Here is a 19,703-nt window from a genome sequence, read left to right as displayed (position 1 = left end):
CTTTGGCATAAAAATTTGTGATCCCGGGGCTTCTGTAACTTCAATTCCATTTCATCCCTGAATAAATGGAGAATCAAGACGGGACGAAACAAAGACATTATGCAACATTTTCTCAGAATCAGAAACAATGTCACTGGTTGACCTAATCCTCAGTGGGAAGAACAAAATAATTATAATGTTGCTAAAGTAATTTTAGTAGATATAGCACATTAAGAAATGCAAGAACCCTCAAAAACCAATAAAATGGAGTTAAACAAAACAGTTTGAAAGGTAAGATTTTTATTTTCTAACTTGGACTATGGCTTGTGTTAATGATTACACCCTCATAGTGTAATATTTAGGTGTTCATTCACTGGTTGTTGACGATCGTTTCAATACCACTGTTTAGTAGTGTTTGCCAGATCAATGTAAATTAAAATGTGACTCTCCACTCTGATTAATTGTTTAAAAATGGCAAACTGAATAATTGACCTAAGTAGCTTTCTGATACATTGATCAGAATTGGGACACACTATATTACATTAGTCACCATACACTTCCTTCAGGCATTCTGGAGAACACTTTCCCATCAAGAATGGTTCTTTTTTCCCACCCATGATTTGATGTCACATACTGTACATGAACTCAAAGGTAATAAATTCCAATATCTGATCGCTGAATTTGATGTGTGCGAGTGGCCAACAAGTCCTTGGTTGCTTGTTAATGACATATGACTGTTTAAAAAAACAGGAAGTAAATCATAACATAAATCCGTGGGTGGGCATTTGATTTCAGTGAACAGGCCTAATGTAAACATAATAAGCGTTTAAAAAAATAAAAGTTTTATTTTTTTTTCATGCGAACAAAGAATTCAGAATTAAGCCTTGACAAAATGAACTGGCAACACCGCTGCCTGTTCCCATAGTAACTCACTCCTGCCTGGTAGTACACACGGCAAGAGAGGAGGTAAAGACGCTGTGCTGCTGCCTGAGGAGCAAAGTTGACAAGCGCTCTTCCGGCACTCCTCTCTCAAACTTTTTCACTCACCACCTTTTTTAGAACAAGACTTCACCATATTTCCATAATAGAGCTCAATAGTGACCGCCCACTTTTTGAATGGGTCCAGTTCCGTAGGTGATTTTACCCATTTATTCACTCCATTTACGTTTCGGAAAATCTTTATATAAAGAGTTATAAGCCTGGAACCAAGGTAACCAACTACAAGATGAATTGTGACCATAAAACATTTAATTTGGCGCAAAAATAAATTAGAAAAATGTAAAAAGGCAAAGGTAAAAGACTGTGTTCATAAACAATCTTAGAGTTCAGTGGTAGCAGCTCACAAGCTGTTCACAGCTTTGCATGTTTGGTAAACATTACCATGGTAACAGTCATCTCCATTTCAAAGATATCGCTGTTACGCTTAGGATTGTGGGTTGTGTAGTACTCCATGACATTGCAAATAAACATGTTCTTCTTAAAACAAGGTTGTTATCATACGGACTTGCGACTTCCACAGGAGCATAAACTATTGTTTCACAATCTCATAGCTTGTGGTACATCTAACTTGGATGGTTAAGTACAGTATGGCTAATACAGTATGGCTAATATTATTATAATAATATACAGTATGGCCAGAGGTGGGTAGTAACGAGTTACATTTACACCGTTACATTTACTTGAGTAAGTTTTTGAATATATACTTCTAGGAGTAGTTTTAAATCACTATACTTTTTACTTTTACTTGAGTAGATTTGTGGAGAAGAAACTGTACTCTTACTCTGCTACATTGGGCTACAATGAGCTCGTTACTTTTCTTTTTACCTCTTTGGTATTCTACGCGTCATTGTTTGTATTCCCCCCGCGTACGCCTCATTTTAATGTTTTATTTTGAAAGAGAGAGAGAGAGAGAGAGAGACTTCCGCCAAAGGCTCTACCACGTACGTGACTGTTCACCAATCAAACGTAGTTGTGCAGTCTCGTCAGCTGATGCGTAAATCAACACTTATCAATATCACTTCACCATCAGTCAGGACCAAGATCTGACCATAATTACACTTGTGCTTTCCATAAACTGCCGTAATTAGCCTATTGTTTCAGTTGCAATCCTGCCAGTGGAAGCGATCGTGAGAGCAAATAAAAAATATAAAAAACATAATTCAAACCGCTGTGCGCATTGGCTCAAGAAGCAGAGAAATAGCCGATATGTAATTCCCTCCCATTCAAATCTATATATTTCATAAATATACCCATCAGGGAATGTTTACGGCGTTGTCGGTCTCTAAATGTTTTAACTTTTATGAGCGCGCTCTTTTCTCTCTCTTTTTCACTCTTCCCCCCCCTTTTTTTTTTTTTTTTTTTTTTTCTCTCCTTTTTTTCTCTCCACACCGAGCTCCGCCTGATTTTCTATAAGAACGGTGATGCCGTTATCAATCGAGTAGGCCTATTGATTGGTCAGTAGGCGGTGCTTTTACACCGGTTGATCTCTGATCTCCAACATAACCTGCTCCCGACCAGGTTAGGCGTCCAGCATGAGTTACCACGGCGATTGAACCCGGTATCAAGTGATCCACCTTCGTGATAAAGAAAACCCTGGGTTGAACGTGAAGTTAGCTGTTAACCCCAAATCTTGCTTCATAGTACAGGCCTCTGGCCTCATAATGAAAGCTTATTTACCTTAGTAAAAGTGCCAAAAAGCAGCTCTATTACCTTATTCTAGTTCTGCCTGCAGAGCCTGGTAAAAAAAAGTAGGTTTGGAAATTTGTGTTACTTGTGCTTATTTATTTTTATGTATTATTATTTTATGTATTTTATTTTTTAAGTACTTGAATTTACCTGGATTATTTTAATGTAAGCTATTTTGTAATTAATTAATTTGTATTTATTTTATTGATTGGATGAACTATAATTTGCCTAAAGATGATTATTTTGTATTTTTGTCCGTCTGATTGAATACTTATGTTAAAAAATAAATCAGACGTTACTCAACAGTTACTCAGTACTTGAGTAGTTTTTTCACCGAGTACTTTTTTATTCTTACTCAAGTAATTATTTGGATGGCTACTTTTTACTTTTACTTGAGTCATATTATTCTGAAGTAACAGTACTTTTACTTGAGTACAATTTTTGACTACTCTACCCACCTCTGAGTATGGCTAATATTAAAACTTCTAATTCAGAATAAGAATGGGATTTTCACTTCCTGGACCTCACTGTTGAGCTCTATAGAGTGCTGCCTTCCCTAAAAACCAAGAAACTTAAGTTATTACTCCTCAGTACATCACTGGTGCTAAGTCAGTATCTACATGTAATCAATGGCAATTGGGCATCTTTGTTAATAATAACTAACCAACCATCAAACTGTTAATGATATTTAATAATATTCAGGAGGGTTAATGTTAGCCAGCTTTCGATAATGTTTCCTATTCAGGAGGTGGCACTAATTGCCAAATTAGATATTCCTCCAGCTATTTTGTGGGACATTTTTTTCAGTTAAAGGTGAAACAACACATATATGATGGGTTATAGTTTGTCATGCCATGCCTGCCCCATTAACTTTATTTGGAATTGGCACCAAAGTCTTGCACCAATGCACGTTATGAGTAATGACTCCTACCTATTTTATATGACTCTTCCTTCTTTAATAGGTTACTTGGAAATGAGTTTGCATTTTGGCACTTCCATTTCCCTTGTCTCGAAGTCAATGTTTTTTTTAATGGGTTTTTGGTTGATGCCTGAAATAAAGTCTGGGGTTAAAACAAGCTTAAGGGATGTTCATGTTTTGTTCTACAATATAAAATACGTCAGTACATACCATTACGGCAAACATGCAAAATCAGTTGGAAGCAGTTTGAAAGCTAGTGGTGGTGGTCATGTGACCGTGGTGTAGTTCATTTATAGCCTAACATTAGCTTTTTATTTCTGGCAATTGCATTTATGCTTCTAAAATCATAAAAGTGGTGTTTATTTGTGAAGATTATCTTGCTAAACAAAACGTAGTATCGTAAACTTTTGTTTGCCCCAGAGTTTATTATGTTTATTTTTTTTTCTCTCTCTCTCTCTCTCTCTCTCTCTCTCTCTCTCTCTCTCTCTCTCGAACGGTCACGTCAGATAGCTGGTCAGAGGAAGTTTTTCCTCGCTGTGGCACCAAATGCTTGCTCTTGGTCTATACCTACTCTATCTGTAAAGTGTCCTGAGATAACTTCTGTTATGTTATGATTTGTCACTAAATACAATTGTATTGAATTGCAATAATCCAAAATCCAATGGAAAAGTAGTCAAACACTTTTTTTTTTTTTTTTTAAGATCATTTTTTGGGTTATTTTCAGCCTTTATTTTTGACAGGACAGCTGAAGACATGAAAGGGGAGAGAGGGGGAACGACATGCAGCAAAGGGCCGCAGGTCGAGGTCGAACCTGGGCCGCTGCGTCAAGGAGTAAACCTATATATATGGGCACCCACTTTACCAAGTTAGCTATCCAGGCACCCTAGTCAGATGTTTATAATAACAATCTGAGCATGTCAGTGGCAAAAACAAGCACTTTTAGTGGAACACGGTTCACGGCTGTCGGTTACAGCACTCTTGCTCAATACTGGACATGTTATTCGTTAGACACAAATACATGGGAAAATTGGGTCCAGTTTGAAAAATACCGAAATTCCCCTTTGAACTCCCAAATATTAGAGCCCATCACTGGCAATTGAATAGAACCGTCTGGTGACACCATGTATTACAGAGAAAATCTCCACCAAAATGAGATTGCTCAATTAATTGGAAGTTAGTTTAAAAGCCCTGTTTTAGTATAACATTCTTACACTGCCCATTTACTATTGAGTGTGAGAGATCAAACATCAAGTATAATGAACACAGAGGGATTATCCACATCTTATAATAAGCCTTTGTTTTCCGTTGAGGTTTGGTCCTTCATTTCCCAATATTTTTAGCAGGCCTTCCAGGTGAATAACCTCGGGCCAGCCAAGGCCACTGGCTATTAATCCTTTGGGGGCTTAGGTGGATGTGGATGGTGTACAGCCGGGAATAGTAAGGATTGTGTGTATTGGGATGAAAGTATAAAGCAAGAAGGTGTTGGTGTACATGTCAGGGGATGGACTGAGAATGGTAATGCAGCACTAGGCCTCAGCTGGGACCCAGAGTGGCAGGTGGAAACTGGGAAAGCCAGGCGCCTCTGGAGCCCCATCAGTAGCATGCTATGTCATGTGACGTTTTTGTTAACAAATGTGAAGCAATTGCAATATTCGTCATTTGTACAGCAGGAAAAATGCGAATGGGCTAGATGTGCTAGATTAAAGATGTAAAATCTGATCGGTTTATCTTTGATGCTTGATCTAAAGAGGAATCAATAACCAATCAAAGAGCAGAGTATTGACTGTGTTTATTTGCATGAACAAGTGCGTTATAGTGTGTGATATTAGTGGACCGCTTATCCATTTTGCTCTGTATGGGGGACCATTAAGGGGTCGGCCCATTGTGGCTGCACCCTGTCCACTTCAGGAGACATCCATCACAGAGGCCATACCCCCCTTCCCCACCTCCTTTGCTTTCCAAGCCCCAGGGGAGGCCTTAATGAGGGCCCGATCGCCCCACCCGTCTGGGCCTTATGGTGATCACCTCCAGCGGATTACGGGGACAGGATAGACCACACCACACCTGAACCCCAGTTACACACACAACAAACAAAACATAGCCAAAATCAAATCTGTTCTTATAGCTTCAACCAATTCACACTTCAGCATGATGAATGATGAAAATTTGCCAAAAAGATACTAAAAATATAAAATATTCGATTCCCATCCTGGAGATCAAACCATTGGCTTCATCAGAAAATCTGCCTATCCATGGTTGCTACTAATTCCCATTCACTGAATCCTACTTCACATTAAATGTTTTGGCAGCCATTCTTCTGTGCATGGAAATAATATCCACTGTACAAACAAAAACAAAAGTAGCCCTACGTGCTGTGTTGCATGGCAGGACAAAGCCACCAATGTATGGGTAAAAGCCTCCCTTAAAGAGGTCAATATAAATGTGAGTCTGTGCCATTCAGAGCAGCTGACGCTGAAAACAAAAGTTTGCTAATCCAGCGGGATTCCAGGATTCCTCTGGCTGAATTAAAGTTGCTACAGCTGCTAAATGCCTGTCTGAAATGTAACGTTTTTTTTGTTGTTTTTCCAAGATCATGTCTAGCTCCCCCTTAGGTCATGTTTTGTTTCATGTTTATTTCTCTATGTTGTTGCCACTTCCTGTTTTATTTTGATACTCACCTTAGCCCTTTCCCATTTCCCAAATTGTGCATCCCTGATTCCTCTCCTCGATTCCTCTCCTTGCGTCTTAGTCCCGCCCACAGGAGATTCGAGCCAAGGAGATGAGGAAGAGACGCGAGGAGTCGAGGCAACAGTCATTTAACAAACATGACACATCTTCGTCTCGGAGCTGTCGTTAAAAGCGACAGCAATTAAATATGACGTGCAGCACAGCTGCATCAGCTGTTCATTGTTTTGTCATATGCTGTATTTTATGATCTCGGTCAGATGAGCTGAACAGTGTTCATGACAACATTTATATTTACTTTGAATTCAATTCACAACGTGGCATAATGTGACAAATAAATAATATGATAATCGGCTCTTCATACAAATGGACGTGCAGGCTTAAAATCATCCCTCCACCCACCTGAATGAATTATTTTAGACCAGCATGGACACTTCACTGTCCCTCTACAGTCCCTGAAGGCTGCGTTGATTTTTAAATGATGTAATGTATGAGTGTTTTCCATATAACGATTTACTTTAATGATTAAGATTTTAATTTAAAGGTGCAATATGTAATATATTTCTGTAGATCAGATATTAAGGAAACATGCTAAGTTGAAATACTATCTTTTCTGACAACAATGCTAATGCCAGTATTTTCTCCTTTTTAAATTTCCGTTCCGTGACAGAATTTATGTTTATGTTTTGGCCTGTGTGCTGTTATCAACTGCTGTTTGACAGCCAGGCCAGGTTGCCAGATATACCTGTAAAAATGTAAAGCCAGCGCTCTACAGCTTAATGTACAGCCAAAGCAGCAAACAAACGAACAGGATCAACTGAGATAGATTCTACCCAACCAGCTTCAGGCTAATTTATCACAGCTATTATGGACAGGCATTTTATGTCATTTCAACATTTGTGTAGCTACTCACATTGAATTATATAGCTAGACCGAGTTGGTTACTCGCAAAAACAATTGAGACATAGCCAGTAAAGTGATCCCAACTGGTCCTGGCTAATGCTGCCATGCTAACCCTGCTAACTGCTAACCTTACGGAAGGACCAGGCAAGCGGGCCACGGCTGTTTACAACGTGTAGCCTGTTCAGTGGCCGTAGCTGACAACGGTGAGCTATCTGAAGCCAAGACAAATGAATAAGGAAGAGAGGACCTTGAGTTTGCAGTGTGTTTAGCGATTGTTGCCGTAATTCTAACCCAATAAAGTGTGTATTTCAGTCGCATGGCAAAGGACGGCAAGGTAGTGGTATTTTTAGCGGTTCCTATTGTAATTCTAAGCCGAAAAAGTGTGTGTCAGTTGGGTACAGAGCTCCATACTTTCGCTTCAGTCTTTTAGCATAACATCATGTATGTATTTCAACAAGCTCACAGAGATTTAGTGTTTTTCCCCCCGGTTTCTCCCGTTTTTTAGCCCTATCTCCTGGACCCCCCCGGTTTGTTATTTCTCCCGGGAAACTCCTGTAATTTGCATTTAAATAATCAGACCAATATGTTTGTTTAATGTTGACCAGTTGCCAGATCTTGTATGAAACGCATCCTATTCACACAATCCACACACCATATACAATTTTCAACCCGTTTGTCACCTCAACCTGGCAGTATACCTATAAGCCAGTTGCGCAGTTGATCTCTACGCAAGCTTCAGACCCGAAAGCGAGCAGATAAAAATGGCAGGTGAAGGTGGTGTGTTCCCGCAAAGAAATCGAAATATAGCTGTAAATTTCAACAATGTTGGGCGCAACAATTGACATGCATCTTACCTAGTCATATCGACAACCTCCACGCTTGTTTGTAAGGTGGGTCGCATTGATTTTAATGTAGCGCACATTACCCAACAATTAAAACACAGCGGCACCATCGCGCAGAAGAAGCACATAAGGGCACACAGGCAATTTCATCCTTCATCATGAAAGAACAGAGGCAGAAAACGTGAAGCAAACTGAACTCAAGATGGCAATGTTGGGAATACAGACTTACAGTACACTTAACACCAACTATACTATACTAATGACTCTTTTTGACATTATAACAACATTTTTATCACTTTTTTGACATACTATATTATAGCGTTTTTATTACTTTTTTCGACATAGTATACTATGACTTTTGTGACATACTAAACTGACTTTTTTCGACATATACTGTGACTTTTTTTCGACGTATTATATTATGACTTTTTTGATATACTATATTATTGCTTCTTTACACTTTTTTCGACATACTATACTATGACTTTTCCGACATACTATATTAGGATCTTTTTATCACTTTATTCAAATAAGCCCTGCGCCGCACCGCCATGCCCCTGCACAAATCTCCCGTATTTTGAAAACCAAATGTTGGCAGGTATGGACATTTCATCAAATTGACGGTTATCAGCTAGAGCTGGTTTTCTTTTTTTACTTCTGTGTAAAAATGTAAAAATGTTTTTTCATTTATAAATTACTAAAGGAATATGTTTCATTCATTTTATTCAATTGTATCATGTTGAATAATAAACATTGAGGACTTGTTGATGTCCACCACCAAAAAACAAATAAAGCTCTTCACTGCAGCAGCAAACAATGCTGTGGCAGTAACTCAGAGTCAATCATTTATCAATAAATAATGCCTCAAGAACAAAGTACAACCTGCCCCACTGTCTGCAGGACAGAACAGTCTCCAGACTGTAACAGAACCTGAAGAAGTCAGCTTTTACAGACACATACAGGAGTCCAGCTCTGATGACCGATGAAGATCGGTGGAGATGTGTTACACTTCACTCTTTAATCTCCAGCTCTGCCCAAGCCTTATTTCTTAACCCTCTATTTTATCTCCCCTTTTTTTCACCATACATCTGTCCTGCCCTCTTTCAGGAACAAACCATCACGGGTAAGATGTGAATTTCCAACTGAGCAATTTTAATGGATTTCTCCAGAGCTACAGAGGAGAAAAAGCTGTGTGTAACATGACCTCTGTGTGCCTATGCGGGGGGGGGCAATGTAGAATAAAGCTTCCTGCTAATTGTAACAGAAGCAGAGCTGACCAACGCTAACCGCTCTAATGCTAGAGTCAAACCAAGGTCAGAGCGAGAAGAGCTATCGATCCCAGACAACTCAGTAAGGAGGAAATTTCCAGTCCATCTCAAGGCTCATTGCAGCATTCCAGATCCAATCTCTGCTCCAAAAGCCATTAGTGGATCTTTGTCAGGGGCTCTGATCTCAACTGCCCTGATGATCAAATCAAATCTCGACAAAAAAATTCCATCGGCAAGAAGTAGGACCATTCAGACAATCATGCAAATTTTACACAACACTTGAGGTTAGCTAAAAAGAAAGAGAGAGAGAGGGGACGACATGCCACAAAGGGCTGCAGGTCGGATTTGAACCCAGGCTGCTGCCAAGGACTCAGCCTAAATGGGGTACACACAGGGACGTACACAGACATTTGGAGGGGCTTTCGCTCTAATCTGGAAAAAAGGCAACAGATGATAAAATAGGCCTACTTCACATTAAATGAATAATGTAGGTTGGTTGTTTGACATTATCAAATGCTTCTCTCACAGCTCTGCTGAGAGTTTTAATCCAGCTCTGTAAAGTTGCAGATCTTTTAGCTGCTTCATTGAGCTCTGTCTCTCTCTTCTTCAGTCGTCTTTGTTGTGAAGACATACTTAAGCACACAAAACTAACGTTAGGCTATACTCTTTTTTTTTTTATGCAAAGAAAGTTTATTACATTAACCAATTGGGACATTTAAATAAATGTCATAACAAAGTAAGGCGACTTTCACTTTCACTAACGTCACATCTGATTGTTGGTTGAAAACTCATGTAACATATTGACTGTAAACAACGTATAACCTATGATTCAAGAGCCCAAACCATCACATCCCTGAGCCTCTCTCTTCTCTACAGAACGCACACTCATGTAACGGATGTAACGTAGCTACGTTAGCCTGCTGCTGTAACATACGTTATGTAATTAGCTTTGGTTGATAACGTAGCATTTTACGTTAATATAATGCAATGCAACCGATGGAATGCCTTCTCCAGGTAGGGAATGAGTCCTTACCCCAAGTGAAGGAGTTCAAGTACCTTGGGGTTTTGTTCGCGAGTGAGGGGACAATGGAGCGGGAGATTGGTCGGAGAATCGGCGCAGCGGGTGCGGTATTACATTCCATCTATCGCACCGTTGTGACGAAAAGAGAGCTGAGCCAGAAGGCAAAGCTCTCGATCTACCGGTCAGTTTTCGTTCCTACCCTCACCTATGGTCATGAAGGCTGGGTCATGACCGAAAGAACGAGATCCAGGGTGCAAGCGGTCGAAATGGGTTTCCTCAGGAGGGTGGCTGGCGTCTCCCTTTAGAGATAGGGTGAGAAGCTCAGTCATCCGTGAGGAGCTCGGAGGAGGCCACTGCTCCTTTGCGTCGAAAGGAGCCAGTTGAGGTGGTTCGGCATCTGGTGAGGATGCCCCTGGGCCTCCCTAGGGAGGTGTTCCAGGCACGTCCAGCTGGGAGGACGGCCCGGGAAGACCCAGGACTAGGTGGAGGGATTATATCTCCAACCTGGCCTGGGAACGCCTCGGGATCCCCCAGTCGGAGCTGGTTAATGTTGCTCGGGAAAGGGAAGTTTGGGGTCCCCTGCTGGAGCTGCTCCCCCCGCGACCCGACACCGGATAAGCGGACGAAGATGGATGGATGGATGGATAATGCAATGCTGCGCGACGTGATGCACACGTTACAAGCTAAAGCTGTATTCAAAGCTCAAGTGGATTTTTTTGGTTATTATTCACAGGGTATTTGTCATAATCTCAATTACGTTAAAAACTCACGTGAGGGCAGAAGGGCTTGCGCTGCTCCGTGTGTGAGAATATAAGCAAAGTCACGTGACTGGGGGCAGAGGGCATCGCTGAGGGCAAGATTGAATTTTATAGCGGATTTAATTTGATTTAACTTAAAGTGATGGTTCGGAGTAATTCACCCTAGGGTTCTGTGACCTCAGAACTTCAGAAGCACGATATGCGTTAGCTGCAGCATTAGCCGCTGATATGGCTGGGGCTTATCGGACCCATCGTTTGTATCTCTTAATGACCACTAATCGACTAATATGCATGTACAGTATACAGCTAGTTTAGGTGTACCTCATAAAACGATGGATTAGAAACTTTGTAGTACACCAGAAGTTTATGTAAATAACACTTGCCTGCTGGCTTCTGCTCTCTGCTGTTGTTGTTGCTGCTGTGAGACGAGTGCTTAGGGACATCTACAAATATACAACAACCGAAAAGAGATGCAACAAAAGTATTTTTAATTTAACTTATTTTTTAAAGTAAGTGCTGTAATATAACTAGCAGGAGACAAGTAATAATTGAGGTAAGTTTGGAGACATTACCTTATTTAATCATTAAATTAATACATATTTTTGTTGTATCTCTTTTCGGTGTAGTAATTTATAGACGGCCCTAAGCACTCGTCTAACTGCAGGTAGCAGCAGCAGCAGCAACAGCAACAGAGAGCAGAAGAGAGCAGGCAAGTGTTCGTAAACTTCTGGTGTACTTACAAACTTTCCAATCCATCGTTTTATGAGTGCATAACCTATATATACTAGTGTAGACCTTTGGTATCATTTCGGGCATTTTTAGTGGGGTCATTTAAGAGATACAAACGTGGGTCCATTAGCCCCGCGCTAAGCTACTTAGCGGCTAACGCTACTCTACGCTAACTCGCCCAGTGTTAGACCCAGGTGAAAAAAGCTTCTGGGGGGGTGTTTGGCTCGAGGTCATGGTGCAAAGGACCCTAGGGTTAATTACTCCGAACCATCACTTTAAGTAATAATGGACATATTACGGACAAGTGAGGAAAAGATGGAAGAGAGAGTAGTTGACGACGTGGTAAGGAGTAAGCAAATTAACAGGGACTCTCAGGAAGGGAGGGAGGCTGTGTGTGTGTGTGTGTGTGTGTGTGTGTGTGTGTGTGTGCGTGCGTGCGTGCGTGCATGTGTGCGCCTCACGTCATAACGACAACAAGCAGTTGGGCTGTAACATTAAAGTTAATGGCTGTCAGGTAACCTAACTGTTTAAGCTTACATTGAAAATGCTAGCGGTTGGCCTTTTGGGTAGCTGAAAAGTCTGTGTGATCTACAAAATCAGTGTTGATACAAGCATCAGTGTTCCTTGAATTGCTTAATTATCTTCTCTTGTAGCTCTTTTCCAGGGCATACACTACTCTCAGATTTATTGTAGCTTTTGGGAAGGGTTATGGTTATGGTTATTGTATTTAGCAGACACTTTTGTCCAAAGCGACAAAATATGAATCATACAATAGTTAAAATTTGTTAAAAACTGTTTTTAAAAGTTGCTTAGCCAATATTAAGCAAAATAGTAATAATAACAATAATGGCAATACAATACAAAATATCAATATAAAAAAAATTTTTGTCCCAGTCCAGCCATGTGTAACGGTATGTGGACAAGCACGGTAGAGAGTTATGGCGTTATATATGTGTCACATTCCTGAGCGAGTAATTGTATGTTTTGAGCACAGAGAACTATATTTTGCAAGCACATTACATTTTGAACAGAAATTAACACTCGCAAAAAATTATTTAGTTTGAGTAAACAAAAACCTATTTCGGGCACAATAAATGTATTTGCATGTCTTTCTCTGCTCGCAGGTAAAAGCTGCTGCGCTCCGGTCCTGTCTCCCTCGCTCTCAACCTCTTCTCTCTGCGCGCTCAACTCTAGACACGCTCGCTCAGATTTTCACAGCGTTACAAGTGTGCCACAAAACCAACCAATCGCAGAATCAATAGTTCAATTGCATGAAAATGTAAGAATATTCACTTTAATAGGATAGTGTGAACACATTGGGAATTGACGGGGTGGGTATGTGAGTTAATATGACAGGGATGTGGGGGAACCTCAGACCAGAAGGGTTGGAAAGCACTGATCCACAGTATTTTATATTATTGACCGACCGGTATACTACAGACATGCCTTAATAGTTGTGTTAATCACAACACCGTTTTTTGAATTACATATCTCCGTGTGTGACTAACATCATCCTTCACAAGAAATCTAACATTAGCTAGCCCAGCATGGATACAGTCTATGCATCCAACATATTCATCTGAACAAACCTAAAATGTCACAATACAGCCACTTAAAAGAAGTTTGTAATACTGGTTACATCGATGTGGGGTTTTATTAACCTTAATTCTTTAAGGTTGGTTCAATTGACTTGCAAAGTAGCTATCCGTTGCTAACGTTAGCTAGCTAGCTTATTTATGTCAAAAATCAGTAGCTAAAGAACGTTACTGCCAAGATATGATTTCATTTTAAGACAGATGACAACACTTGACGAGTCTTATAACACCTCTCTGGTCTCTCGTGAAATCATATCTTGGCAGTAGTTAGCTAACGTTTCTGCTTTTTGAGATAAATTAGCATTAGCAACGGATAGCTCATTCTAATATAGCTAATATAGCTAATATAGCAACATAATTCAGGTTAATAAAATACGGTAATGTAACCAAAGTATTAAAAACTACTTACATGTGGCTATAGTGTGACAGGCCTACTGCTGTTCAGTCTCGCATTGCGAGACCTAACTTAGCTAGTTACAGTGCTGCGAGGCCTGTTCAGATGACATGTCGGCTGCTGTGTGTGAGCTAGCTAGATTGCTTGTGAAGGATGAGTCAAACATAAGGAGATATGAGTCAAACAAAAACAACGGCATTATAGTACACACAAATATTAAGACATTTCTGTGATATAGCTATGTCAATAATACAAAATACTGACCGAAATGTGTTTTAATCCAGTAACATTAGTCGAACAGCTCCACTGTAGACGGTATTTGCCGTACCAACAAGTGTTGACTGAAAAAGACGGTTACTCCTAGATTTTTGTTTCCTGATATTGCAATCTAACTGGAGACGAACAGCCAATCAGAATTGACCTTTTGATTCTGCGATTGGTTGGTTTTGTGGCACATGTATCCGCTGTGAAAATCTGAGGCGTGTCTAGAGTTGAGCAGCGCAGAAGAGAGTTGAGAAGCGACAGGCGAGGCGCGCAGCAGCTTTACGAGCAGAGAAAGACATGCAAATACATTTATTGTGCCCGAAATAGGTTTTGTTTACTCAAACTAAATTATTTTTTGCGAGTGTTAATTTCTGTTCAAAATGTAATGTAATGTGCTTGCAAAATATAGTTCTCTGCGCTCAAAACATACAATTACTCGCTCAGAAATGTGACACATATATAACGCCATAGAGAGTGACTGAAGAGAGAGACGCCAGGCGGCATTAAAACAAAGCGTTAAATCAGAAAAATAAAATCTCACAATCACTAACGTTATCCAAATTCATATTTAGAAACAACAAATAATATATCCAGTAACAAAAAAGCTGGAAAGTCAAAGGTTAGACAGAAGTACAACGAGTCAGTGGCTATGAAGATGGAACACCGTCTTGTCTCACTGGAGTAAACTGGCAGTTTTCAGAACGCTGAAGACCGTTGCAAGAAGCTGCATGTTTCATCTCGTCTTGTCGCGAATCTTTGGTCTGAACTTGTTACTGCACACACAGTGAGTGATACAGTGTGAAATTGTAAGTTGTTAAAGGAACACACCGACTTATTGGGAATTTAGCTTATTCACCGTAACCCCCAGAGTTAGACAAGTCCATACATACCCTTCTCATCTCAGTGCGTGCTGTGAGGCTGTCTGACGCCGCCAGCGGCATCAGGCCAGGCATAGTTATGTCTCATGTTACGTTTTTTTTTACTCTACGAATCACAACATGTAAATAGGAACATGTTGGCGTTATTTTGTCACTTTTGTCACAATTCGGAGCAGTAGGATTACTGGAACCATTCACCTGCATGTTCTGTGCTGGCCTGATGCTGCTGGCGGCATCAGGCCGCCAGATAAAGGGATATGTATCGACTTTGGGGGTTACGGTGAATAAGCTAAATTCCCAATAAGTCGGCGTGTTCCTTCAATGACTCTTACTTTAGCTATGTTTACTTGAGGTAAAGATAAAGGGATATTTTAGTTGGCTATGGAAACGATAGTCTAGCTAGAGTGAATGAGTGAAATACAAGAAATAATTAATGTTAGTGGTCTACAGGGCTAAAAAAAGTGTGGGGTGTTTTGTTTTCTTCTAATAACAGGCAGGTCTAGGCACTAAGGTATAGCCTAAATTAATTATTTCATAATATTTATTATACTGTATATGCTATATTCTGACCAATTTAACTTTCTGCATTGATTTGCTGTAATAAATTAGACAAGTATGTAGATGTTGCTTAAATGTAGCCTAGGCTATACATACATGCATACATACATACATACATACATACATACATACATACATACATGCATACATGCATACATACATACATATAGTAATCGTCAAAACTTTTGTTCCTCCGTTATTAAATTTAGACAGCAGCTAATTTAAATATGATCCTTATCAACAGCTAACATGATAAAGTATGCAACAATAGCTATTAATTATTTTATTCTTCCTATAGTACTGTTATTAGTCATTGTACACTGGCCTCTGTCTGTTTTACTGATTTGTGCTGGACATGACATTTTGGATGTTGACATGACACTGATTCAACCACTCCACCATGAAGTAACAGTAATTAGTGTAATTAAATAGTCTTATTTTGACCTGCAATTTATCTAATAGAGAGAGGAATTAGGTGTGGTATTATTAACCCTACATTTACACGAGCAGATGGATAGCATTTAAGTCATACCCTACATAATAACTCAAAAGCACAGCCTGGCCTAAGTAAGTCCCCCCATGCAACTTTGATGTATCTAAAAGCTAACATTAGAGTAACGTTTGTAAGTAAGATTTTGCAAGGTAAAGTCCCCCCCCCCCTATCTTTCAATCTTAGTGACCTGTTTGGAGCATAGTTGGGGTCTACAAGTTCACAGTACACACATTTAGAAAAAACTAAATGAAGCCCAGATATCTGAGATTGTGGGTCTATTTCCTTTCCTTAATCTTCTAGCAGTTTAAGCGACTTGAATCTGCTTCCCCTGAATCTTAGTCATGAGTGAGCATGTTCTGATTACCAAGTTTTCATGGAACAGGATGAGAACAAAGCCACATGACAACAGTAACATCTGGCTCATGCTCCAGAGATGATTACTCTGCTGCTTCAGTGAGAACTCATCCTGCAAGGCCTCTCTCTCTCTCTCTCTCTCTCTCTCTCTCTCTCTCTCTCTCTCTCTCCCTCTCTCCTTACTGTACACACACATGCACAAACGCACACAGCAAGCACTGGAGGCACATGCATGCACACATGCACAGATTGGCGTAGCCAGATGGCAGAGTCTCTTTGACTGTCCCCAAACCTCCTGGAATAGCTGTGGATAGGTTTGGGTATGCAAACAACACACAGACTGGAGGCTCCTAGGTGGCTCTCTGACTTAGATTACAATGATATAAAAAGGGCAGTCACTAAGAGCATTGACTTACATTTTGGGAATGTCAAACAAATTGCAAATGGAGCAAGAAAATCCCTCCTGCTTTAATGAGAGACGTGTACATTTCGGCCAGAATAAGTAAGACTTTAAATATAGTAGGCTATTTAAAGTTTATAAAAGGAAAGAAAACATGAAAAGCAATACAATTTGATAGATTTATCAAAAAAAGCTGAGATGGATTCCCCGCGTAATGTGTGCGTACCTGTACCAGTCCAGTCCCCGTGCATAATGCCGGTCGAAGAAGTGCGGCTCCGACCCCAAGGCACGGATGTCCGGGTGGAGCCGCAGAAACTCCAGCAGAGCTCTGGTGCCTCCCTTTTTAACCCCTATGATCAGAGCCTGGGGTAACCTCCGAGTGGCTGTCCATTCTTTACCGGAGCTGTTCGCCTCTAGCCCTGGATGACCGCTGAACGCTCTTTCGCCAACCGCGGTGGTGACCTCCTTAGCAACGCTGGTTCCGTTCCTCTCGTACGGCCATCCAGACCCTGAGACAAGGAACTCGCGCGTGGGTGGCTTGATCTCAGAGTTTTCTGTCAGATCCGACTCGCAGCATCCGGTGAAGAGATAAACCAAAGAGAAGCAGAGTATGCTTAGAGAGGACGCGATGGTGAGCCGATGAAACAGCCGCCGCAGGTCTGCACTCGCATAGTGCTGCTGATGGTGGTGGTGGTGGTGAAAAGTTGCCATCCCTCAGAAATCCATGTGAGATAAGTTGCCATTCTACCAAATGTTCAACTCACATCCCTTCATACTTTACCGCTGTTAACACAACGCTAACTATTGGAGAGTCTATCTCAGTGCGCTCCGCAGCTCTCGTCCTCCTTTTTGCTGAACGTCCGGAGCGCATTGAGCCCCCAAATCCAGCCAACCAGCCAGTAAATCAGAACTAGGTTTTGCCTGACATCCAACGCAATAAATCTCTAATAACACATCCGGGCTGGTGCTGGGATCTTTCTCTCTTTCCACTCCAAGGGATTACTCTGCGTCTCTCCACAACGGCTCATGACGGGATTCGCGTCCAGGAATCTCTCTCTCTCTCTCTCTCTCTCTCTCTCTCTCTCTCTCTCTCTCTCTCTCTCTCTCTCTCTCTCTCTCTCTCTCGTCCTGATTAGAGGGTCATGGCCTGAGGCGTGTATAATTCCAGTATTATATATTGGTGAAACCTGGGATCGGATGGATCCAATGAGCAGAAGATGGTCATGCCCCATATGCCCTCATTAACACTCTAATCTAATATGATTGATTGATTAATTGATTTCCAGTCACACATTGTATTGTATCTTCTGCAGCTTTGTGCCATATAATAGTGCATCTAATTGCTACGATAAATAGTTATAAAGTCACTTAAGTACCCATAAAAATACTTTGATGAGTAGACCCAGGAATGGATCTATCAGTAGGTAAACAAGTGTGGGTAATTGGTGCCATTTTCACACTCTGAGCTGGCACTTTAGCCGGTTACAAAATTGACTTAGTGGTCAGAGCGTATTAGACTGTAGTGCATCTGCCAATAGTCAGCTGATCCTGACCCCGAGGACAGTCTGTGTGAACACACATCATGCAGAAATGTCTCACAATGTTAAGTAACAACTTAACTTGTGTCAATTTTTCACTCACTTTAACAAAAAACTACTTAAAAATGATATCATTCTTAAACAAATGACACATTATGAAAGAAACAAACTGTTCATTTAATGTTTCCAAGAAGAGGTTTGCACTTTATAAGTGGATGCTTTATCACTTGAATTAGCAGAGGCGTGTGTTGTGTTGCACTCTCCTGTTAGGGAGCTCTGCAATGACGGCTTTTATTATTGCAGAGTGCGGAGCTAAGGTATGGATAATAGCTCATAGGAGACTCATTAGTTCCCCCTTCCAACCACACGTACATGAGCACATGCACATACTTGCACGCACACACAGATACACAGACACAGACACACACACACACACACACACACACACACACACACACACACACAAATAAGCACATACCTCATTTTCCATTTGGCTTACCCCTGTCATTATCCCATAGCAGATGTGACCTGTGCCATAAAACCACTGCATTGTCCTGCAATGAGACTAAAGAGATCTGCCGTCCATTTTCAACAAGATAAAACTGTGTGTTATTTGACTGTCCTATCTACTTTTATCACCAGATACAATATACTCTATACCTCTAAATATTCAATTCTTATCTCAGGACACTTACACAAAATACAAAATACAGAAATATGACTAATAATACAATATAATGTATGAGGTATAGTATATTATGACTTTAAAAGTAACGACATGCACATTCATTTCGATTATCATAGTTTTCATCAAGGCTAAACGAGAAAAAAATCAACAGATTAATCGACTATGAAAATAATCATTAGTTGCAGCCCTAATCTGCTCTGCATTGCCTTCCCTGCCCTACTCACCTGCATCACACAATCGCTCACCTGCTTCCCATTCCCTGATTAAATCCAGCTCTAGAAATACCAGCCCATTGCCTTTGTTCCTTGCCAGTTTGTCATCATTGCAATACAGTTCTTGTTACCTGCTAACTGTCTGCCTGTTGCCTGCCTATACCTGCCTGCTGGATCCTACTCTTGAAGCATGTAGGCTTGATCTTTAAAGTGCTCATATTATGCTCATTTTCAGTTTCATAACTGAGGTTATATCAGAAGAGGTTTACATGGTTTAATTTTCAAAAAAACATATTTTTGTTGTACTGCACATTGCTGCAGCTCCTCTTTTCACCCTGTGTGTTGAGCTCTCTGTTTTAGCTACAGAGTGAGGCATCACACTTCTATTCCATCTTTGTTGGGAGTTGCACATGCGCAGTACCTAGGTCAGCACTACAAGCTAGTCAGAAGCAGAGTATGAGGGCGTTCCACGCTAATAGCTAGGTGAGCATTATAACGTGTGTTACAAAGTGAGGCACGTTCGTCACAGAAGTAAAGCTA

General features: G+C 40.6%; 1 protein-coding gene across 1 annotated transcript in view; it reads right to left on the bottom strand.

Moving 5' to 3' along the window:
* Positions 1–17,772, bottom strand: part of hs3st3l (heparan sulfate (glucosamine) 3-O-sulfotransferase 3-like) — a 29,150-nt gene extending 11,378 nt beyond the window's left edge. Inside the window, exon 1 of the mRNA XM_039789223.1 lies at positions 16,952–17,772. Coding sequence (XP_039645157.1) covers positions 16,952–17,436 — 485 coding nt within the window. The 5' untranslated portion in view covers positions 17,437–17,772. The remainder of the gene's footprint in view (positions 1–16,951) is intronic.
* Positions 17,773–19,703: the final 1,931 nt, after the last annotated feature.

Source organism: Perca fluviatilis, chromosome 21 (genome assembly GCF_010015445.1).
Source record: "Perca fluviatilis chromosome 21, GENO_Pfluv_1.0, whole genome shotgun sequence".
NCBI classification, from domain to species: domain Eukaryota; kingdom Metazoa; phylum Chordata; class Actinopteri; order Perciformes; family Percidae; genus Perca; species Perca fluviatilis.
Note: the sequence above shows the minus strand (reverse complement) of the source record. Positions and strands in the feature narration are given on the sequence as shown.